Source organism: Quercus lobata, chromosome 11, assembly GCF_001633185.2.
Source record: "Quercus lobata isolate SW786 chromosome 11, ValleyOak3.0 Primary Assembly, whole genome shotgun sequence".
NCBI classification, from domain to species: domain Eukaryota; kingdom Viridiplantae; phylum Streptophyta; class Magnoliopsida; order Fagales; family Fagaceae; genus Quercus; species Quercus lobata.
The window spans coordinates 4,962,959-4,986,248 of NC_044914.1; the positions used below are offsets into that span (position 1 = coordinate 4,962,959).

The window sequence follows — 23,290 nt, forward strand, 5'->3', positions numbered from 1 at the left end:
AAAATTTAATAGCATTACCACCACCTTTTTACTGTTCTTCTCAATTTTCACCTTCTGCATCAATTTGAATTTCCACCACATAACTTGATATTTACTAGCAAGCAACCAAAAACAGATTTCACCTCAAAAGGATTTAAATTCAACAAAAAAGCACCTGAAATTACTCTCACTGATTGATTCATTTACCGTTCAAATAAAAATGCAAACATACCATAATAAGCCATCTAGAGTGATTACTGATTAGACTTTTTTTTTTTAAGTAAAAAAAAATGAAACAAATAAAATGTGAATTAAATAAGCTAAAAAAAGAAAAACAGAAAACAAATAGTAAACATTAAACAGTTTAATGAGTGAGGTAGTGAATTTAAATCAAGAAAAAAACATATAAAAATGAGAGAGAATTATAATAAGCTAAAAAAAGGAAACAAAAACAAAACAAACATTAAACATTAACATGAAAACAGTTTAATGAGTGAGGTAGTGAAGGTATAGCTGTTATTGTTGCCGTTAGTGATAAGCACGCCTGGCACTTCCATCATCATCATCATTCCCTCCAACCTCTCTCTCTCTCTCTCTCTCTCTCTCTCTACAATTCTTCTTCTTCTTTCTCAGCCCCACTTTCCTTTCTTTTCTTTTCCTTTTTCTCTGTCTCACTTTTCTTTCTTTTCTTTTCCATCCCACAAACAAAAAATCTAAAAATTTCGTATTTTGATTCTCTCTTTTAATCTCAATCGTTGAGATTGGATCTGGGTTCTTCTTCATTTCAATTCTCATCTTCATTTCCAGGTACTCTCACAGATTCAAAGATTTGTTTTTTTTTTGGTTTTTGAATATGACCCATTTGAGACTGTGCTGTTTGTTTATGAATTGTTATGGAAATGAGAGAACTTGGATATGTTTTTTGCTTTGTTTTATGATTTCGAGAGGTGGGTTTGATCTGATTCATGGATTGGTCTGTGTCTATTGAATTTCACTGATCTGGGTCGAATTAACAGCATGATTGAGCTGAGCTGAGCTGAGCTGAGTTTGCTTGAATTTATGTGAAAAAAAAATTTTGTTTTTACCACATGGTATTGAATTTCGTAATTTTGGTATTTATAACATGTAATAAGAATGTTGGGTTTCTCGAGATTAGTTTATGTCTGAAAACCGTGCCATGTATTATAATTTGTTTTTTTTTTTTTGGGGAGCAAACAGTAATATGTGTGATATGTATTTAGAATGCTATTGGAAGCCCCGTGATACTTGTTTGCTGATGTGAATGTTATCTTTGCCATTGCCTTCTGTTTGTCTTTTGATACATCTTCTGTTTGGTTTTGGTTCTATTGGGATATTTAGTAGCAATGTGTTGGATGTTGTGCAGTCTGTGAGTGTGCACGTCTTGAGTTTTTCTCATGTGGATTTTGTCTCTGTTTGTGTCTCTCATTTTAAGGTTTTAAATTGCACTCATGCCGTGTTGACTTTGGTGTGCCATTGCCACATACTTCTGTGTAGACAACTTCGTGTTTTGAATTTTGATGCTGTGAATGCTTTAAGTAGTTAACCGTAGATGGAACACCCATCTGAAATAAGTTTTGAATTCCACAATTAAGTTTGACAAGCAATAAGAAAGTATATGAAAACCTGGGGGTGATGGATTTTGGTGCAATTTTCCATTGACCATGAAAACGTTTTCAGTTTGACAAGCAATAAGAAAGTAGATGAAAACCTGGGGCATGATGAATTTTGGTGCAATTTTCCATTGACTATGAAAACGTTTTCAGTTGATTAGCAATTTTAAGTTACCAATTCAACCTTAGGCCTTGGAGGAGCATATATAGAGATAGGATCAAATGCCATGCCCTGAAAAAGCTGGGTTGCATGCCAAACATGAGAAAATATGATATCATGTTTTCTGAAAAAGTGTTTTACGCTGAAACAAAACAGGAACCAAAGTGTAGATTAAATTTTTATTGGGAGCATGTGTGCAGTGTGCCCCTTCTAGATCCTTGATTTTAGGCTAAATGCTAATAAATTATATGGCCGTAAACTTCCATGCGCATGTACTATTAGAAACTTTACATATACTTGACAGAAAGCCAACTGCTATTCAATTTTTCCTGCCATAAATAACTTCATTTCTCCTGTACCATGGTCAAATCCATGGTTGGATATTTTGCTACTCTGTTTTTTTTTTTTTTTTTAATGGAAAATTATGTTGGACATGTTTTAAGTATTGATAGCAAGAAATTCTATGCTGGTATGTTGTCTCCTGTGCAATAGAGTAGCTACCATAAATGTTTTATTTTATTTCTGTTTTCTTTAGTAATTTGTGAATTTTGTTTACCCTTCCCTTCTCACTCTAAGTAGTGAATCATTTTTCAGGTTCTTTCTGTTTCTATCTTCAAGCCAGAGTTGTGAAAACCAAGTAGTTAAAGCTCCAAAAACAGTATGTCTGTTTCCATGAGAGATTTGGATGAAATTTTCCAGGGAGCTGGACAAAAGGCGTATCCTTTATCTAATGAATAGTCAATTTCTTTACAGTTTTTAAGTCTAATAAACTTAGGTTGCAAATTAGGGTAAACATATAAAAATGTAAACATGACAAGTATTACAGTAGTGTTTACGCTGCTTCTGCGACTGCATTTTTTTTTTATCTTGGGTATGGGTTTTGAATTCGATCTCTTACTTAGGAAGACTCCTGTGTTATTCTCCTTGACAATGTATAGTGGACTTGAAATTTGGCGCATTGAAAACTTTCGTCCTATTCCTGTGCCAAAGTCTTCTCATGGCAAATTTTTCATGGGAGACTCCTATGTGATCTTGAAGGTAACTGATTTCATGGTGATCCAAATTCTGTTCTCATGTATTTATATTATTTTTCCAGCAGAATGTTAAGATGGATAAATGGGAATGCTCGGAAAGATAGGATTCTAAATGAGAAATCTGCTTTAAGATAGGGGTAGCTCCTATTGATAAAAAGTTGAGGAGAGTTGCTTGAAATGATTTGGTCATGTTCAAAGGAAAGCGAGTAATGAAATAATAAGAAAAAGTAGTTGATCTAAGCTGAGGGAACAAAAAAAGGTAGAGGAAGGCCAAGAATAACATTAGTAGAAGTAATAAAAATGACTTGTCAATTAGGGAAGTAACAGAGAGCATGACTTCAAATAGAATAGAATGGAGGAAATGAATTCATAGGAACCATTCTAATTTTTAGAGGATCCATAGTTGGCCCCAAAATTTGGGACTAAGGCTTTATTGTTGTTGTTCTAGCAGAATGTGGCTTATAATATTTCTCAGTTAGCTATTGCTGGTTATTATGATGGCTAGACTCTCTTCCTTTATAATAGTGGCACACACAACTCTATTTTTTAACATTATTACTTGCGTCTGGCTGAAAGGAATTATGCAACATGAGCATATTATGGACTAAGAGTTTGATTTCAATCATCTTTACTGTTTTGGATGAGGTTCATGGTAGATTGTGTATGTGCTAGAACCTCAAATAACACTCAATATCAATGCTTTCTATAATGATTTAGAATTAATGTTCTCTTGCATATCTTTATAGAGCTAGTCAAAGTAAAACATTTTGACTTTATATGTTGCATCTATTGCTTTAGATAATACTTATCATTTATGGAATGCATATATGGCTAGCTTCAACATATGAAATCATATCTTTTTTAAATGATAATGTGTACCTGTATTGACCTAGGTACTCATATTTCTAGATTTGTTGATCTGATAATTCTAATTTCAATCATGTGCTTGTGCCTTGTGTCTGCATAAAATCGAGGCAACATAGATATTTTGCTATTGCAAGCCCTAGCATCAATACAGAATTTTAAACCTCCATTTTCCATTAACTGTGACTGATGTGGCTTTCTTTAATCATATATGTAGCATCATACCTAGTGTTTGAATTGCTGCATGCTAATTTAAACTTTGACTCTGGTTTTCCTTCTTGTTTTTATGGTGTATGTCCTACATAATTGAAACAGTTTTGTTGATAGGTGCTTTTAGTTGTCTGAGTTGTGAACTTAGTAGATGTCTAAGAATCTCATTATGTAGTGATCTTTTTCTTTCTTACTTGTTGCCTGCAGAAAACCACCTTAAAAAGTGGTGCCTTACATCATGATATCAATAAGTCCATATGCTAATTTAGTTGTTAACTTACAAAACACAATTTTTTCCATGCAGACGACTGCTTTAAAAAGCGGTGCCTTGCGTCATGATATCCATTACTGGCTTGGTAAAGATACATCTCAGGTAAGCTATTGTCACATAGTTCTAGTTCATGTCCAATTTTCAATTCCCAGGATATGAATTTTTATTTGGTAACCACAACATTGTCAAATCAGGATGAAGCTGGTACGGCAGCCATCAAGACAGTTGAACTTGATGCAGCTCTTGGAGGACGTGCTGTTCAGTATCGTGAAATACAGGGCCATGAAACCGAAAAGTTTCTATCCTATTTTAAACCGTGTATTATACCTCAAGAAGGTGGAGTTTCTTCAGGATTCAAGCATGCTGAGGCTGAAGAACACAAGACACGGTTATATGTTTGCAAAGGAAAACATGTTGTTCATGTAAAGGAGGTTAGTCCATGGAGAACTTCTGTGTTGATGAGGGATTAGTCTTAGTGTGCAAGTGTAATATAAAGTATCTATTTTCCGTTTTGAGTTGTTTTTGTTGGTGACAGGTTCCCTTTGCTCGATCTTCCCTTAATCATGATGACATTTTTATTCTGGATACCAAGTCTAAAATTTTTCAATTTAATGGTTCCAACTCATCTATTCAAGAGAGGGCTAAAGCATTAGAGGTTGTCCAGTACATTAAAGATACTTATCATGATGGCAAATGTGAAGTAGCTGCTGTTGGTAAGTGGACTAATATACTGAGGAGTTCAGAGATGATTTTTAACTACTATCACTTTTTTGATTCTATGTACTTGACTTTCCATGCAGAGGATGGAAAGTTGATGGCTGATGCTGAAGCTGGTGAATTTTGGGGTTTCTTTGGTGGCTTTGCTCCACTTCCTAGGAAAACAGCTAGCGATGAGGATAAGGCTGTTGATTCTCATCCTACTAAGCTACTTCGGTATTTGTGATATCATTACTAGGATCTTTGCTAAAAATGCATCCCATAATTTCTATATTGATCACCATGATAACCTCTTACTTACAGGGGAGGAGATGGAATGTGGTCTAAGGACAATTTGCATATGCATGTGAACTTTTTTTTTTTTTTTTTTTTCCTACTTTCAAACTTTCCGAGGTTCTCCTATTTAAAGTTAGGATAAAAGATAACCAGCCCAAATTTGCTAATAAAAAAATTCTCAAAGATGCAAATTCATTTATGATCATTACTGCTTCATATAGTAAGATGAAGCTTCATTTATTATATAGAGGACCCAATTATGTTGTAGTTCTGACAGATACATATTTTCCTTTCAAGCATTGAGAAGGGGAAAGCAGGACCTGTCGATGCTGATTCTTTGACAAGGGACTTGCTAGACACAAATATATGCTATGTACTAGATTGTGGTATAGAAGTGTATGTATGGATGGGGAGAAATACCTCTCTTGATGATAGAAAGAGTGCAAGCGAAGCTGCAGAAGTAATGCTCAATGCTTGTTCTTATCAAATATGATTTTGTCACTTCTATGTAAAATTTCAATGACTTTTGTATTATTATTGATCTCACCAAACAGGAGTTAGTCCGTGGCCCTGATAGACCTCAAGCACACATTATTCGTGTAATTGAGGGTTTCGAGACAGTGATGTTCCGCTCCAAGTTTGATTCATGGCCTGAGACAACTAATATAGCTGTGTCAGAGGATGGTAGAGGCAAAGTTGCAGGTCAGTGATTAAAATGATTTCTCCATGATTTTGTCATTTTCATACTTTATAGTTTATACTTCCCTATGACTGTCACCATTATCATGACATAAGCCACAGCTGCAGCATTCTCATCATCACCATATAAATTCTTGTTTCTGTTCTCTCTCAATGATTTTGTAGCATTGCTAAAACGCCAAGGGGTTAACGTGAAGGGTCTGTTGAAAGCTGATCCTGTTAAAGAAGAACCTCAACCATATATTGACTGCACTGGAAATCTACAGGTGCTGTATCAATATGTTTATCTATATCTATAATAGTCAACCAGTTAAGTCAGGAACTTGAAAATGAAGGAGGCAATTTTTTTTTTTTTCGTCCTCCCCCCCCCCCTTTTAATAGCGCCAAGTAAACCTGCTATTTCTTTTTGCAAAACTGCTTGTCAGCATGAGTTTTGGTAGCGTTACTGCTTATCTTGAAACTCCAAAGCTGCTTGCAGAATCTCCATGTTTACCTAAATGGGAAGCAGATGCCCAAAAAAGGCATGGGAAAGCAGGAAATATGGTCCAAAACATACAAGGCATATCTGAAACGGGAACTTGAGATTTTAAGAAATACAAGAAAAATAATTGGAATCATTTGTAAAATTTTTGGGCAACTAATTAGAAACATAAGGGATTGAAAGGGTCTGCAAGAAATATTTCCTTACTTATCATAGAAAGGGCTCTGGAAACAACTAAGAAGCATGAGACAATTAATTGATTCTTTTTGGTTCATGAGTGTTTCCTAGAATTTGGGGAATGCACAATATGAGATGTCCATTACCTACTTCCTACTCCTTCCCATGGGGAAATTTTGTAAATATGTTTATAGACCATTGGTCAATTTTTACCTTGCTTTATAATTGTGTTGCTAATGGTAGTTAATCCTGTTTGCACAGGTCTGGCATGTGAATGGCCAGGAAAAGACTCTCCTTCCAGCTTCTGATCAGTCGAAATTTTACAGTGGAGATTGCTATATCTTTCAGTATTCATATCCTGGAGAAGATAAAGAGGAATACCTTATAGGAACATGGTTTGGAAAGCTGAGTGTTGAGGTGAAATTTTTTTAAATATTCTGTAATTAAATTTTTTTTTTTTAAATGATTATTTCAACACTATATGGAGCATATCATAGAGCATTTTATACGCTGCAAACATTTCCATAAGAAAGGCCTAGGGAAGTTAAAGGGCTGATGATTTTAAGAGTATACAGCAGCTGTCAGATCTTGTTTAATGGTCAAGCGTTTTAGTTGTACCTTGTTCTTTTCCTGCATATGTTTTGTCTGTTTTATCATTATACAAATAGTGCAGTTGTGTTTTGATTGATGAAGTTCATTTTTTATTTATTATTTGTTTTTATAATACTGTTAATAAAATCCAGCAGCATTCGTTGACACAAATGTTTTGTTAGCTTTTTATACCTTAAACTCCCCCTCCACCCCCCCCCCCCAATTCCCCTGCATTTTCTAATGGTGATATTGAAAGATTGAATGGCCATCAGTCCTCTCTTTATTTGAACACAATAACAAAGTAAGATTCAATTGTAAATAAAATAAAAATAAAAAAGAAATAAAACAAAACCCTCTTGATTTAAACATGAATTTATAGCATACGGTATATGTGTACTGATCAACTCCTGATAGCATTCTTTTGGAGGCTGCTTTGCTTTTTCTGTCTGGACTCTGAAGACCAGAAGTTGTTATTTTCTATTTTGGTCTATAGCTAATTTGGTTTTAATGGTTCTCTTTTTGAATAATCACACCTACAGGAACATATAAATATGTATCTCTGCTATAAATATACCACAATGTTGCTATTATAAATTTATTTGTTGTTTACTTTTAGTGCATTTGCTACTGAAAATAGGATGAAAGGGCTTCAGCAATGTCACTGGCAAGCAAGATGGTTGAGTCCTTGAAGTTTCTGCCCACCCAGGTAGTTTTTCTTCGCATGAGATTTTTGAATCTGCTGTTTTATTGATAAAATTATGTCCTTATTCCTTTCAAATGACTCACACTGATGGTATTTGATATTTATGCTAGGCTCGCATCTATGAGGGAAAAGAACCAATTCAGTTTTATTCAATCTTCCAGAGCTTTATTGTTTTCAAGGTTTGTAGAATCCTAATATACCATGAAAGAAATTCAAGGTAAGAAACTCATATTTCTTCAAATTTTCAGGGCGGTCTTAGCGATGGATACAAAAATTACATTGCAGAGAAAGAAATTCCTGATGAGACATATAAAGAGGATGGAGTTGCATTATTTCGAGTCCAGGGCACTGGACCTGATAATATGCAAGCAATACAAGTTGAAGCAGTACGTCTTTTTTTCCCCCTCTTTGTACTTCTAGACTCTATAGATTGGTGGGGTTTCTCCCTTTTTTGATGGGCATACACTTGTTCAGTATATTAAAATAATTTACATCTTTTTCACTTCCTTTTTCTCTTTTTTGTTGAATCAGGCTGCATCATCTTTGAATTCTTCGTACTGTTACATTTTACATAGTGACTCCACCGTCTTTACATGGTCTGGAAACCTCACATCTGCAAATGACCAGGAGCTGGTTGAGAGGCAGCTCGATCTGATAAAGGTCTGTTGTTTGTATCTCTTCTCCTAAATAATATTAATTTAACCAAAAAAAAAATGATTCAACGTGCAGATTCTTTGTGTGTTATATTTTCAGCAACATATTCATAATGAACAGAGATATTATCAAGAATTTCTATATAGGTTTTTACTCTCTTTTTTCATTGGTAATACATCTCTATTCTATTAATAGATATTTAATTATATATTGAATTTTGTCAACCAAGTCATCGGTGAATTACTTTAGAGCCAATTTGACTGATATATTTCTCTTGGCATAAATTTTAATTAAAAGAGGCTTATTACAATTCTTTTTACTATTTTTTTGTTCTGCACATCAGGAGGTCCTTCCTGAATATTCATGTTCTTCTTGTCTATCTATTTCTCATACGTTGTTAATCGTCTGCAGCCAAATATACAATCCAAAACACAAAAGGAGGGTGCTGAATCTGAACAGTTTTGGGGTTTGTTAGGAGGAAAATCCGAATACCCCAGCCAAAAGATTGTCAAGGATGCTGAAAGCGATCCTCACCTATTTTCTTGCCATTTCTCAAAAGGTATGGATAATTTAAATGTTTGTCAGTAAAATTTGTTTCTTTCACTTTGTTTAAAATTAATAAAAATTGACTCTCTTTGTTTTTGTTTTTTTTTTTTTTTTTTTCCATGGTTTTGATTACTTTCAAAATGGACACCAATCTGCAGGAAATTTGAAGGTGTGTATATCTTTTAGTTTATCATTTCTAATACAATTATCAGTGTATGCGATCCTGAAAGTTATTTTCATTTATGCTTGTGATGAAAAATGCGTGCATGTTCTGGAAGTACTTTTCTTTTGCTTATGTTCTCCATGTGTTTCTATGGTTTGTCTAGTGTAGCTCCTGATGGTTTGATACTTTGTCTTGTATTCAGTTATATTTATCATATGAGAATATCTATGAAACTTTAATAATGAGATGATTTATTATTCACCATTCATGGGGAAAGTCATGCTATAAGGGTCATTACCAATTGCTAGTCCCACTTAAGTGGGGTTGGGTCCTAGGGGGGTGGCTGGGAAAGTCTTGCTATAAGGGTCCTACAGCGTTTTTATATGAAAGTCATACCATATTAATTCTATTTTATTTTTGCACCATGAGTTTATTTTGATGTCATTCTTTCAGGTGACAGAGATTTACAACTTCACCCAGGACGATTTGATGACTGAAGATATATTCATCCTGGACTGTCAGTCAGAGATCTTTGTCTGGGTTGGCCAACAGGTCGATTCCAAAAATAGAGTGCATGCTTTAACCATTGGGGAGGTAAGAAGAATTAGGCTTTGGCTGGAAGAAATACATTTACTTTGCTTAATCAGCTTGTACCTATATAAATAAAAAAAATTTATATCATTGGCTTAATAAGAATCTCATGGAAGCTGGATACCACTATATTTAAGCTCGCTCAATTTTCTTCTCCAACCTCCCCCCACCTTTTTCTTTTGGATCTGCTAGGGGCCTATTGGACCTAGAGGCTACACAAAGGAAGGTGGTCATCTCATTTCTTTTAAGCCTTCCTTTTCCTGGTTTAGGCAGGATGTGATCTCAAGGATGGCAAGAGACTTTACTAGAGATACCCACCTTCTCATTGAAGTCTTTGGTTTCAGTTAAATATTGAATTACAAGTTTAGAATCAATAATCTCTCAAGATTTCTAATGCCTGGATACTTCCATTGCTGTTCTTAATGTTGGTTTTTCACTTTCAACAGAAATTTCTTGAGCATGATTTTCTTCTAGAAAAGCTATCCCATGAAGCTCCAGTATATATTGTCATGGAAGGAAGTGAGCCACCTTTCTTCACACGCTTCTTCACATGGGACTCTGGAAAATTTTCTGTAAGTGACTTCTATAATTATTTTTAAAATAATCAACATGACTTCAAATCTTTTGTAAGAATCTTTTCATTTGGGTTCAGATGATCGGGAACTCATTTCAAAGGAAACTTACCTTAGTGAAAAACGGGGCTACTCCAACTGTTGATGTAAGACCTCCTTAATCTTTTCCATTTGCTTAAAGATTTCATTGATCTTGAGTAACTGCTTTCTTAGGATTTCATTTACTTTTGCACCAGAAATTCTGTGTCATCCTATGTTGATTTCATCTGTCATATCGATTCACATCTTTTTGTCTATCTTCAATAATTGTTGCATACTAATACATGTGACAGAAAGAACTCTCATTTATTATCACATTACCCATTCACCATTTTATGACGTAAAAGTAAATTACGTATACTTTGCCTTTGGAAATATTGTACATTAGGTACTTTGATTTTATTATGTTGCTGCACTTCATTTTTTTTCCTTCTGGATTTCACTTTCTATTAACTTTTTTGATTTATTAAAAAAATTAAGATCTTTCTTAAAGTATCATAATCAATCTTTCTATCAAGTCATCAAATATTCAGGTCTAAAAGTCAACATATAAAGTCATCAAAGCTTGCACATAACTTGATTCTTGTTGAAAGTTAAAAAATGCTAACACTTGGCTTGTTTTGACAAATAGATATGACATCTTAACATACTTAACTAATACTTTCAGTTCCATCTTCATATTTAGATGGAACACCTTGATATGACTTGTCTGGGAAAAACAAAATAGATTGATGAGATATGTTAACAGACTAACCAATTAACTACTATGTTCTGACTCATGCATTTTCTGGATTCTTGTTGCCACTATTCTGTTTATATATAATTTTTTTATGCATTACTAGAAACCCAAACGTAGAACACCTGTATCTTATGGAGGAAGATCCAGTGTTCCAGACAAAAATCAGCGTTCTAGAAGCATGTCTTTCAGCCCTGACCGAGTTCGTGTAAGGGGTAGGTCTCCAGCTTTCAATGCACTAGCGGCTACTTTTGAGAACCCTAATAATGCCAGAAACCTTTCAACTCCACCCCCGGTCGTCAGAAAACTCTACCCACGATCTGTGACCCCAGATTCAGCAAAACTGGCATCCAAGTCTGCAGCTATAGCAGCACTAACTGCCACTTTTGAACAGCCACCACCAGCACGAGAAGTTATTATACCTCGATCTGTCAAGGGTATGCTTTTTGGATTTTCTTGAAAGCAAATTTTATTATTATTGCACCTCAATCTACAAAGTTGCTTATATTTGATGTGCTTTATTGTCATCGGTGAAGTGAGCCCGGAGGCCATCAAGCCAAAGCCAAAACCAGAGACAAATGATAATAAGGAGAATTCTATGATCAGCAGAATAGGATCCCTTACTATACAGGAAGATGTGAAAGAGGGTGAAGCTGAAGATGATGAAGGTCTCCCAATATACCCATATGAACGCCTTAAAATTTCGTCAACAGATCCTGCTGCGGAGATTGATGTGACCAAGCGAGAGGTAAGAATATTGAGGAAGCAATATAAAAATATATTATCATTTTTACATTCTATCATTCTCATTTCAGTTCTGACATTCGTTTAATGCACTGCATGCAGACGTATCTGTCGTCAGAGGAATTCAGGGAGAAATTCGGGATGGGAAAGGATGCGTTTTACAAATTGCCCAAATGGAAACAAAACAAGCTCAAAATGGCCCTTCAATTATTCTGAGTCCTTTATTCCCATCCTTTTCAGCAACTCCCTGCAGTTTAAATTGCAGGTGGAAGAAAACTTGCTCGCAAATCTGTACATACTCTTTCCTCACGAAAGTTTCACTTTTATTATCGTTATTAAAACTCATTCAGCATTCTAACTGCAGTACTTTTATTTGCAGTGGGGGAACTCATTCTCAGGAGTACAAGGGACAGCATCAGTGCATTTTTAGCTGCTTCTGCTCCCAAGAAGCTTGTTTTCTTGATAAATGGACAGAAACAGAGATTTTTTTCTCCTACCTCACCCCCCCCCCCTTTTTTTCTTTTCTGGTGGTTTGAATGTCTAGCTTTGTATTTTTGTTGAGTTAGCTGCTTGGTATTCTTTTTGGTCACAGGTTTGTTGTGAGCTTGCATTTTTGTTCATCTTCATTTTCATTTTTTTTGAAAAAAATTCAAATTGATTTTCAGTAGAGCGATAGGGTCTTGCGAATGCAGAGTCTACTTAGGTTGTATTGATAACTGAGGATGGAAGTATGTACAGCAGAGTATAAGAACCAGTTCACTTTATTTATTTGTTTTTGACAATAAAGGTGTGATTTTTTTTTCTTGTTTATCTTCCTTCCCTCCCCAAAAAAAGAAAGGAAAATTGGAAAACAAAAGGATTTTTCTTTTACTGTAATCTAATTTTGTTTGGCTGTATGGCAAAACTTAACCACATCAGAAAGATGGGTTTTTACTCAATTCCTGATACAAGATCCTGGGCTTAAAATTTTTATTGTTATTAATTTTACTGTGTTTCATGAATTGTAGCCCACTTCATTTTGTGTATCATTTTTCCATAGAAAGAAGCGAGGTTAAAACTTTCAATTATATGATTAGCTACTTTGTGCTAACAGATTTATTTATTAAAAAAAAAAGTGGTGGGGGTCTCATTTTCCTTAAATATTACAGTTTTTTTTTTTTTTCATTGTTAAAAAATGGTATCTCAGCTCTGCTAGACTAATCTAATTCATACCCATGAGATAGCCCAAAAATCTCATTAGTCGATAATGTGATACTGATACATGTAATTGTTGTTATCATGTTGATTTATCCATATGTTCATACTGTTTTGTGGACCTAGAAGATTTTTTTTTTTTTTTTTTAAAAGAAAATCGAGCCTAATTCAAGTTATTTTCTGATGTTTTAATGGGATCCGGATAATTGTGGTGGGTGCATATGTTCATACTGTTTTGTGAGCCTTGAAGTTTTTTTTCTTTTTTCTTTTTTTTTTTTTTTGAGAATCGGGCCCAGAACAAGTTATTTTCTAAAGTTTAATGGGATAATTGTGGTAGGTGTCTGTATCCATGTTCGTACTGTTTTGTGGGCCTATAAATTTTGAGAATCGAGCCCAGAACAAAGTTGTTTTCTGTAGTTTTAATGGGGTAAATAATTGCGGTGGGTGTTGTATGAATGAAAGCCATAGATAATAATGATTTTGGTAGTTGGTAAATTGGAAGTTTGTGACCCTTGAAAGGTTGATAGGAATGGAAGAACGTGTGTGGGGAAGGTTACCTTCTGTAAAGGGCTGTCCTTTTTTTTTTTTAATAAATATTCTGACCCGTTGGTAAAAGTTACAACCTTCCAAATTTTGTTGCATTCTAACCAAAATAAACAAAAACACTTACTGGTGGCAATAAATTAAGAACTTTGAACTTTCTCACAGACAAATTCCATTTTGTGGAGAATGAACCAATTTGTGCGACAATAATATTAACTATTTTAAAAGGAATATATAGGTACTTGAAAATCAACTTGTTTACAAGGAATATGTTTTATAAACTGTTTTGGGTTTATCTGATCCATGCTTTTCAGTAGTATTTGTGGGACTGATTTCTGGATGCATAACCAAAGAGGTTACTGATCAACTGTGCGAGTTCTAGACCCTACAGAGATCAAAGCTATTTGTTGGTATGGGATCTCATAAAGCCCTTGGACTAGATGATTTTCTTAGCTGTGTTTTACAAAGCATATACTGGTCTATTATTGTTGTAGAAGCTAAGTCTGAACATTTTCTTTACTTATGCCCATATGCTTACACAAATGAATAACCCTTTCATAGCCTTGGTGTCAAAATCAAATAAGATTTCATATTAAGTGGTTTCATGCTCCTTAATTTATGTCATGTAATATATAAAAATATTGTCTAAATATTTTCGCAAACCCATTAAAACCTTTGTTGCTTAAAATAATTTCTACATGGCAACTCTATTACTATTACACTGTCCTCATGCCTATCAGAACTGGTTGAGGCAAACAGTTAACTTTTTCAAATCCTTCAGATATTTAACAAAAATCTTAAGGGAAAGACTAATCAAGGAGTAATGCTCTCAAAGTGGCCTAAATGCTTGTTGAGCCAAGTCACTTGGCCCAAATGCTAAAGTATGTCGGACTTCCATTGTTTGTTAACAAGCCTAAAAGGGAAATATTTGCTCATGTTGCCGACTGGGTTAAATCAATAACTAATGAATGAAAAGATCTTATCACAGGCTACCAAAATGACCTTACTAAAATCTATTGTGTCTTCCCTTCCAATAACTCAAGAATGGAAGGTTTGACCTGATTAAAATCAAGAAGTTCCTTCAATTTGCATTACATAATTAACTGCAATCTTATTTTGAAATGTAAAGGCTCAAAAACAAAGACAACCCCAAACTTTAGGGGCTAAGGACATATTTTAGTCTATTGTGTTCCTACTTCATACTCTTATTTTATGTGTGTGTGTGTAATTAAGGAAATACCGTAATGGTTTAAGTTGAAGACTAAGGGTCTTGGGAAATAAATGATAATCTTCCCCCAAGAAAGAGAAGGAAGAGATAAGAAAAATAAGAGGAAAGGAATGGAGAAAGTTATACCAGATTGCTTTATTAAATTTTTACACAACACCCTCTAACAACCCTTTCTTGATCCATTCTTGCCATTTCTTACAACTAACCTTGCGATTTGTATATGTTACAACATTTACGTTCATTACACATACAATGTGATGACAAACTGTTTTAACTTCTGTGACAAGTTGATTGGCAACTTCTTTGGCCTCAAGAGGTTGCCAATTTGGTTAACTTCCTAAAAAGCTCCTACAAAAATAATCAACTCAACAAATTTAAATGCCTCAGTGTTCTTTTTTAATGAAGCAGTGATGAGAATAATGAATTAAATCGTGAACAAATTATCAAAGAAGCTACCAAGAAATGACCAAAAAGTAAATTAATTGAGTTTCAGCCTGCTTTTGATGTTCTTGCTACAGGTGGTAGGACAACTGAATCAAGCTTCCCAGGATAAGGAGTCCATAAGCCTAATCCACCCCTACTCTCTTTCATTCCACTACCTTTCCCACTAAGCTCAGTGAGGTTCTTTACCCATTCAACCGCAGAAGAATGCTCCCTCGTGTGTGGGTGCAGCACAAACAGTGAGTTGTACTCGCAATTTGGAAACATAAAGAACTTGAAGAAATCCCGTAACCTGTATACAACATAGCCAAAGCTCAATTGATCTCTGGGTGTGAAGAGGTCAACCTCATTGAACCACAAGCAACTAAACAAGTTACTCATTGGTGTATGTTCTCGTATGATAACGGCTCCTTCTGGCACATCTGCATTTCACAACTCTGTCAATATTATGAAAGAACAAATGTAATCATATATACATTAACTATCTTTCTTCTTCTTTTTTGAAATCGCAAATGTAGAGCACTACCTTTTTTGTAATATTACTATATAACATTTGTTAAATTACCAATTGTCCCAAAATTTTTTTTTTTTTTTTTTTTTTTTTGAAACTAATTATCCCAAAAACTTAAGCTATTGAGATATAGCAAATTTAATTATTTAACCACATACTTCTAACACTCCCCCTCACATGTGAGCCGAAACTACCTCTTTAATAGGTGAGACCCAACACGTGGGATTTTAAATGGGAGGTAGAGTGAAGGAGACAAAGATCGAACTTAGGACCTTTTGCTCTGATACCATGTTAAATTACCGATTGTCCCAAAAACTTAAGCTATTGGGATATGGTAAATTTAATCAATTAACTACATACTTCCAACAATCTTCTTCATTATTAGCTTACCATACTAGAGTAAAATACAAGATTGACTTTTGTAATGAAAACAACTTGGTAGAGGTTGACCTCAGCGAACTAGTTGTTTTGCATCATGGGACAGGCTCCTCTGACACAAAAGGTTGTGCCCTCTCTCTACATATAAACTAAACCGTGGAAATTATCTTTGGAAGAGAAATACTATGGTCACAAGTCTTTGAATTTTCCAAAACCTCTAATGCAATTTTCCTCCCCAATAATGGCTCACTTTGTCCATTCTCCATTGTTCACAAATAAAATTTTATGATGTACGCACAAGCACTCTTGGATTAAAAAGACTGAAGAGAAGTAAAGAACCAAAATGTCTAGTCTGCTATCTTACCACTAATGGTTTTTCCCCCAGGACTCCATGACGGCATCCCTTCATAACGGTAAATTTTCATGTGGAGATCAATAAGAGGTCGGGCATATCGCTTTCTCCGCTTGTTTGCATCAGCTTCCTCATAAATACTACGGTGATGCTTGTGCTGAGCAATAGCAAAAGTATGCTTTCCACGCCATAAATATCTGAAAACCAAAAGTGGTTCCTTTAGAAAGCAGTAGCTGCTTGATATCAGTAAGAGAAATGCGACAATGTAGAGCAAGAGCAATTTCCCACTGTCTCAAGACACAAATATACATACACAAATGTAAACAAAGATACACATGCCTGAAGATACTTAGGAATATTAGAAGATACCTTTCTAGCATTAGCAATGGATCAACAATCAGTTCCATTTTACCATCAATCCAAATGCTGTACTGAGCTTGAGGGAACAATCTGTGGAGTAAAATCTTAGGAATTTTTCCATTCCTTCTGGGCTCATCATAAGGTGGATGCTTCAGTAAGACAAGACGCCAGATACCCACCCACTTCCCCCCATTACCATCATCTCTGATAGTAACATTTTCCTTTATGAATTTGAGGGAAATCTCATCCAACACCATAAGAAAACAGAAGAGCTTCTTAGAGCGAAGGCTTATATTTGAAGGCTGATGAGGTACATCATATCCATCAAAAATTCCAGATGCAACCACAAACCGACACTTCTTGACATATTTGATGTCTGAAGGAGCCATTTCAGCACCACTATTTCGAATAAATCCACAGTGCACCTGAAGGACCAGCATATAGTAAATAATAGCTTATTTAAATATATGGGGAAAAGAGAATAGTGACAAACCATATGAATTTTCAACATACATGAAATCAGAAAACCAACATGAAATTGATAACAGCAGCCTTCCGTTCATCATTCTTCTTTTAGGTAAAAATATGTGCTATAGAATACGACAAAAGCATTTTATTTCCATTGTCAAAATACAAATAATCAATTGAAACTCATGCTTAACTTCATCATGACCATAAACATCCTAAATATTAGCAGTGCTAATAGTAGCAACAAAACAACAAACAGTAAGAACAACACGATCAATAACAATAATAAAATAGTTAATTTTACCTTCATGGTTGAATTTAGTTTAAAACTCTTCTCTCTCTGAGACCAACTTTCTTGTCCTCCAAACAATGGAGCTGTCTGAGATCTATTATTCCATTGGTCATCTTCCTTGACAAAGAATAAATCTTTGACAAATCTATCATGAGTCCTTCCCTCTGGAATAACTACTTTATCAGGGTCGTTGGCAAGGGGAATTGGACAGCCTAGTTAATATGAGCAAATCAATACCAATCATTACAACTAAGCAAAGATCAACACATCAGATAAGAAACATTGCCACGATCTTACGGTGAGGTTTCGATACAAGCCCCATTGTGTCTAACACTGTGTATACTTTGCTATCTTTGTTACATATAGCTGCATGACAAGCAGAAAACCATCATATTATCACAAACCAGAGAAAGAGATATCTGCAAATATAGTAAAAAAAATTTCAAAAATGCAGATCTTTTCCACTAAACATACATGATGTAATTCTATCATGTTTGCATCAGTGACTAGCAATCCAGTATTATGGTGTAAGTAATATCTGAAATATTCACAAGATTCTCTAATATTAAGAATTGTTACAGAATCATAAGAACACAGCCCTGCCCTTGAACCCCTCAAAAATAAGATCCATATACATTCTTTCTTCCTGATTCAAATGCATTTCTTATTTTCCACATTAATTCATGAATAGCTGCCAAATTTATAGCTTTTACGGGCCTTCAAGAGCAATTTACTTTTTCCTCAGTCATTCTCCTGGATTTTAAATATGCATGGGATAAGAGATCAAGAGATCGAAATAGGACAAATGTGTTGCAAGTAATATTTCAGAGATCAATGATACTCAGTTTACCATCATATTCCTATGCAAAGAACTTATATGATTTCCTATTTAATTACTGCAAATATGTAGCTCGATGAAAAGAAAATGCTTTGAACCTATGACATTTCAGCTTTCAGCACCCCCTAGAAAGCAAGACCTTCAGACAGGAGGCTTCCAATTACATAATGAGCTATGTGGGGTAGAACTATTCAGCTTTTGAAACACAGGCAGAGTTTTGAATTACGAAACAATACAAACATTAAATTCAAGTCAACAGCAACATTGCTTTTTCCCCTTTCCACATGAAACCATTTGAGTGCAGATTAAAGTAGATACTAAACCAGAAATTAAAACAAAAACTTAAAGCAACAGATTAAAAATCCATGGAAAGATCTTATATCTTCCAGAAATACCTGAAAAGAAAGAAACTGAAGATTGGCAAGACCATACATGAAACAACAATGCAATTAGAATTAGCATCATCCACAAGATGCCCACTACAAGAACCAATCGAATAAATCCCTTCTTCCAAACAATCTTCATGGGATAATCTTGGGGCAACCTCCCTGGAGAAAATAAATCCCCTTCTGAGTCTGCAACCAACAACGCAACAGGTCACAGAACCCACTTAAAATTCATGGTGCAAAACCAAATATCTAAATCCAAGTGCCAAATTGAAACCCCCACAAAACAAAAATAACAAACTTTGCATTGCCATGCTACAAAAATGCTATAACAAAAACTAATACACAAAACATTCAAAATTTTAAAATAAAATAAAATAATTTTCACAGATTTTGATAAATGTGGAACTTTGCACCAGGAAAAAAAAAAACTATACACAGTCATTCAATCCTTGTGCTCTCCAACAAAGATTTAAATCATTATATTGCACAAAAAATGCTACACCAAAAACCCATAGACAAAACACTAAAAAAGTTTCACGGGTTTTGAAAAATGTGGAACTTTGCACAAGAATGAAAAAAATATAGGTTAAATTAAAAATGGCACCTTCTAACTTTGCCTAAAATTCAATTCAGTCCTCTAATTTTTAACTTTGTTCAATTCAGTCATCTCGATAGTCTTCATCAAATTTGAGCAATTAAAGACCCCCAAAATGACGTAATCTAGTATTAAACAAAATTGAAAGTTAACAGCGCAATTCTGACAGAGACTAACAGGAGGACCGAATTTAACAAAATTGAAAGTTAGAGAACTGAATTGAATTTTGAACAAAGTTAGAGGGTGCAATTTGTAATTTAGTCAAAAATTTATAATAGTCATTCAATCCTTGAGCTACAACAAAGAATTACATCATTTTATTGCATAAAACAATGATACACCAAAAACACATATATGAAAAATTAAAAATCATAATAAATTCTTTTATAAGGAAAAAAAAAATAAAAAATTCACTGATTTTGAGAAATGTGGAACTTTGGTGCTATATTCCTTACCTTTGGAATATGGGCTTTGGTTATTCCGCTCTCCTCTACGGTTTGACCGAAAAGACACTAACCGTTGAGCCTCCCCGTCCATAATCACTGCCAGCTAATGTTTCTTGAAATACACTGTGCAGATGAGTTTTTTAAAAACATAAGCCCAACCTAACATTAAAATAGGGAAACTTTAAGACAGTTCAATAGAATGTTGTAGGCCTTTTCCCCTAATAATGAAAATCATAGCTTTTCTACAGACAGGACTTCAATGGACTGCTTTAACATTATATAGAAATCCAAATAGTAAGTATTCACAAGCCTAAAAAATCAGATAGCATCAATGATTAAGGGCATGAAGATAATCAAGAGCATTACTATATCTTGGAACTTATAGAAGAGCAAAGCCGATAAACACTGTAAGGAGTTGAGCTATTAAACACTACTTTTTTATCCTGTAACTTAATTTGGCTCCAATGGGGCTTATGCTTTGACATTACACCACACAATGCACTCAAATACATGCACTCCCTCTTATCTCGAAGTTAAACATCGCACTCTTCTAAGCTCATAATTTTGAGGTTAGTATTTGAAGTGTGCCCCCAATATGTTCTACTTATACAGACATGCAGGGCCGGCCCTTCCCTTAGGCGAGTTAGGCAATTGCCTAAGGCCCCCAAAATTTTAGAAAAGAACCAACCGGGTAGTAGAGGATTTAGTTTCAAATGAATTACAAAAATAATCTGGCACATCCTTTTAACCAAAAAAACAAAAATTTTGGTAAATCCTATTAAACATTGGTTCTAAACAAAATCATTGACCAAAAAAAATACAGATAAACTACAAATCCGGTCTAAGAGATTAACCACAAAACAATCACAAATCAAAACAAATAAATCCACTCATAACCCTAAAAATTTTACCTTTCTCTCTAGTCTCCAGTCTCCACTAGTCTCCAGTCTCCAGCTGGACCGCCTCAGCCTCTCTCTGATTCTCTGCTCTCCGCCTCTCTCAAGTCTCAACTGCCCACCTCACCGTATCAGGTTCTGAGGTTCAGGAATCAGGTATAAAATTATAAATATTTGGGCCATTTTATTTGTTAAGAACTTAAGATAACTTTGTTTATTTGGGCCCTCCCTGGCTGGTTTTGTAACTTTGTTTATCACTTATCGGTGGCTGCCTGGACCCTCCCTGGACTGGGCGTTAAGTTTGGGCCTTCAAGTTTTTATTTTTTTGGTTATAGATAGGGTTTGTTTTGTTTTGTTTTTTTTTTGTGGGTCTTATTAATAAGTCTTGTGTCAGTGTTATGGTTTTGCTTAAATTTTTGTTATGTTTGTGCTTAATTTTTTTTTTTTTTAAAATTTATGCATTTTGAGATTGCTAAAAACTTGTTATTGTTCAGTGAAACTACAACAATATTTTTTATATAAATCAGGTTTTATTTCTTATTTGCTCTATACTTGAAAGTTATTTTTTTTATTTTAGTATTTATAAATATATTGTTTAATTAGAAATGTCTACTAGAAAATATGCATTTGGATATGAAAAACTTCAAAAAAGAAAAAAAGAAGAAAAATTAATTGAGTCTAAAAAAGGATCAATGGATAAGTTTGTTATTGGTAATAAATAAAATATAACACAAAATTTAGATGAAAATATCACAAATGAGCAAGAAATTCACCAAAATAATTTAGAAGAAAATGATATTCAATTTTGCAATACAACAAATCTTGATAATGAACTTCAAAATAATTTAGAAGAAAATGAAAATAATGATGAAAAATATAATATAAAAATATTAAATAAACATTAATTTAATTAATATATAAGTATAAAAAATGCCTCATTTTTAGTTCTCATTTTAGGCCCCAAAATGTTTAGGGTCGCCCCTGTTTCCCTCTCATCCTCTCTTTGCCTTAACCCATGTTACACCGTGCTCCATGACTGACCACCAAGCTATCCTTCTAAACCTCCATAGCCGGAGTTTTTCAAGCTCATCACCTCCAACCACGCACCATTGCCGAAACCCAGCCAAAATCAATCACAACAAAAACCAGAAGCCCACCAAATCACAAATCAAATCACACCCACCGAAATCAAAGCATAAAACCCAAAAAATAACCAAAATCACAAAATGAAAACACTGAAAGTGAACCCGTTAAAAAAACATATATTGGTTTTGTTATTATATTTTAGAAGAAGAATCATCTTGTTGGACTAATTTTAGATCCAAATTAATAAAACACATACCACAAGCACGAATGATAGACTCAAAGTAAAGCAAAAAAAAGGGTATTTCTTAGAAAAGTGTTTTCAGAATATAGAAAGGATAAACAAAATATAAAAACTATTTGCTTCATAATCTCAAATAAATAAATAAATAACCAAAAATCACACACCATAATCTGGTAAAGTCTCGTGAGCCACAATTTCATCTAAGATGATCGTCTGAGTTAAGAGGAAGAGATTTTCATAGTCTTTGGCTCGGTAGCACAATCTTCGATTTCCTTTCTTGACGTGGTTTTCGCTCGCTCCTCTCCTGTTAGTCTAGGCAACGTATAAAGAGAAATAAAAGGAAGAAAAACAAAGCACTGCGTAAAAAAAAAAAAAATGGTGAGAGAAAAAAGACGGACTGAGATCAAGTGCATTGTTGTAGGTATTTTTTTTACATTTTTTACTCTTTTTTTAAAAAACTTTTTAACTCTCCTTTAATATATTTTATTTAATGGTTGAGATTGAAAATTATTTTTTCAACTTTTAATCTCAGCCATTAATTACAATTGCATCAGGGTATTGTACCTGAATCTGAAAAACACAAAAAGACCTACACATACACATACACAAGCACGCATAAACACGTACACATACACATAAACATACATAAATATAAGCACGCATAAACACATACACATACAAATACATAAACACACATACACATATACATACATAAGTACACATACACACACATACATAAACATACACATACACATACACACACATACATAAATATACACATACACATACAAATACACATAAACATACATACACACATAAACATACATACACATACACATACACACATACATAAATATACACATACACATACAAATACACATAAACATACATACACATACACATAAATATACATATACATAAATATACATATACATAAATATAAACATAAACACACATCCACATAAACACGTATAAACTCACGTAAACGTAAACATACACACACATAAACTTAAATATAAACATAAACATACATAAAGGCTCGATTTAGCACAGCAAAGTAACTAACGAAATTGTTTGAGGATTGGTTTTAGATTGCAATTTTTTCCAGTCTATATGAGGGTTTAATTTTTCTCAGTCTGTATATGTGTTTATGTCTATGTATGTTTATGTTTATGTGTATGTGTTTATGTGTAT

General features: G+C 34.1%; 2 protein-coding genes across 6 annotated transcripts; one reads left to right on the top strand and one right to left on the bottom strand.

Annotated features, from left to right (window-relative positions):
* The first annotated feature begins 462 nt into the window (after window positions 1-462).
* On the top strand, window positions 463-12,646 carry LOC115968122 (villin-4). 4 transcript variants are annotated; one of them, XR_004086663.1, is made up of 24 exons: window positions 463-786; window positions 2,365-2,486; window positions 2,709-2,808; window positions 4,183-4,251; window positions 4,344-4,580; window positions 4,685-4,862; window positions 4,950-5,082; window positions 5,440-5,602; window positions 5,697-5,844; window positions 6,007-6,107; window positions 6,761-6,916; window positions 7,728-7,796; window positions 7,904-7,972; window positions 8,042-8,179; window positions 8,325-8,453; window positions 8,859-9,006; window positions 9,152-9,162; window positions 9,610-9,750; window positions 10,194-10,319; window positions 10,400-10,465; window positions 11,201-11,531; window positions 11,631-11,842; window positions 11,941-12,129; window positions 12,218-12,646. XR_004086663.1 is itself a non-coding variant. In XM_031087380.1 (24 exons), the coding sequence occupies exons 2-23, from the start codon at window positions 2,431-2,433 to the stop codon at window positions 12,052-12,054; spliced, it is 2,895 nt and encodes a 964-aa protein (XP_030943240.1). In that variant the 5' UTR covers window positions 463-786; window positions 2,365-2,430; the 3' UTR covers window positions 12,055-12,103; window positions 12,218-12,646. The 4 variants fall into 4 exon arrangements, 1 of the variants encoding a protein (XP_030943240.1); XM_031087380.1 differs by having other exon boundaries at window positions 11,941-12,103; XR_004086664.1 differs by having other exon boundaries at window positions 625-786; window positions 2,350-2,486.
* Window positions 12,647-14,914: 2,268 nt separating this feature from the next.
* Window positions 14,915-21,000, bottom strand: LOC115968803. 2 transcript variants are annotated; one of them, XM_031088310.1, is made up of 8 exons: window positions 20,785-21,000; window positions 19,883-20,032; window positions 18,839-19,018; window positions 17,903-17,971; window positions 17,618-17,817; window positions 16,855-17,270; window positions 16,498-16,682; window positions 14,915-15,666 (listed from the first exon to the last, which is right to left on the bottom strand). In XM_031088310.1, the coding sequence occupies exons 2-8, from the start codon at window positions 19,962-19,964 to the stop codon at window positions 15,293-15,295; spliced, it is 1,506 nt and encodes a 501-aa protein (XP_030944170.1). In that variant the 5' UTR covers window positions 19,965-20,032; window positions 20,785-21,000; the 3' UTR covers window positions 14,915-15,292. The 2 variants fall into 2 exon arrangements, with proteins under 2 accessions (XP_030944170.1, XP_030944168.1); XM_031088308.1 differs by having other exon boundaries at window positions 19,883-19,996; window positions 20,785-20,999.
* Between the last annotated feature and the right edge of the window lie 2,290 nt (window positions 21,001-23,290).

What these genes read in the sequence shown, in the direction of transcription:
- LOC115968122 (XM_031087380.1), top strand. Translation starts at nt 2,431, where the DNA reads ATGTCTGTTTCCATGAGAGATTTGGATGAAATTTTCCAGGGAGCTGGA. An exon ending in CATCCTACTAAGCTACTTCG is followed by an intron (nt 5,083 to 5,439) that starts GTATTTGTGATA and finishes TTTCCTTTCAAG; the next exon opens with CATTGAGAAGGGGAAAGCAG. An exon ending in TGGTAGAGGCAAAGTTGCAG is followed by an intron (nt 5,845 to 6,006) that starts GTCAGTGATTAA and finishes ATGATTTTGTAG; the next exon opens with CATTGCTAAAACGCCAAGGG.
- LOC115968803 (XM_031088310.1), bottom strand. Translation starts at nt 19,964, where the DNA reads ATGGACGGGGAGGCTCAACGGTTAGTGTCTTTTCGGTCAAACCGTAGA. An exon ending in CCAAAGCCCATATTCCAAAG is followed by an intron (nt 19,019 to 19,882) that starts GTAAGGAATATA and finishes TGTTGGTTGCAG; the next exon opens with ACTCAGAAGGGGATTTATTT. An exon ending in AACTAAATTCAACCATGAAG is followed by an intron (nt 17,271 to 17,617) that starts GTAAAATTAACT and finishes CTGGTCCTTCAG; the next exon opens with GTGCACTGTGGATTTATTCG.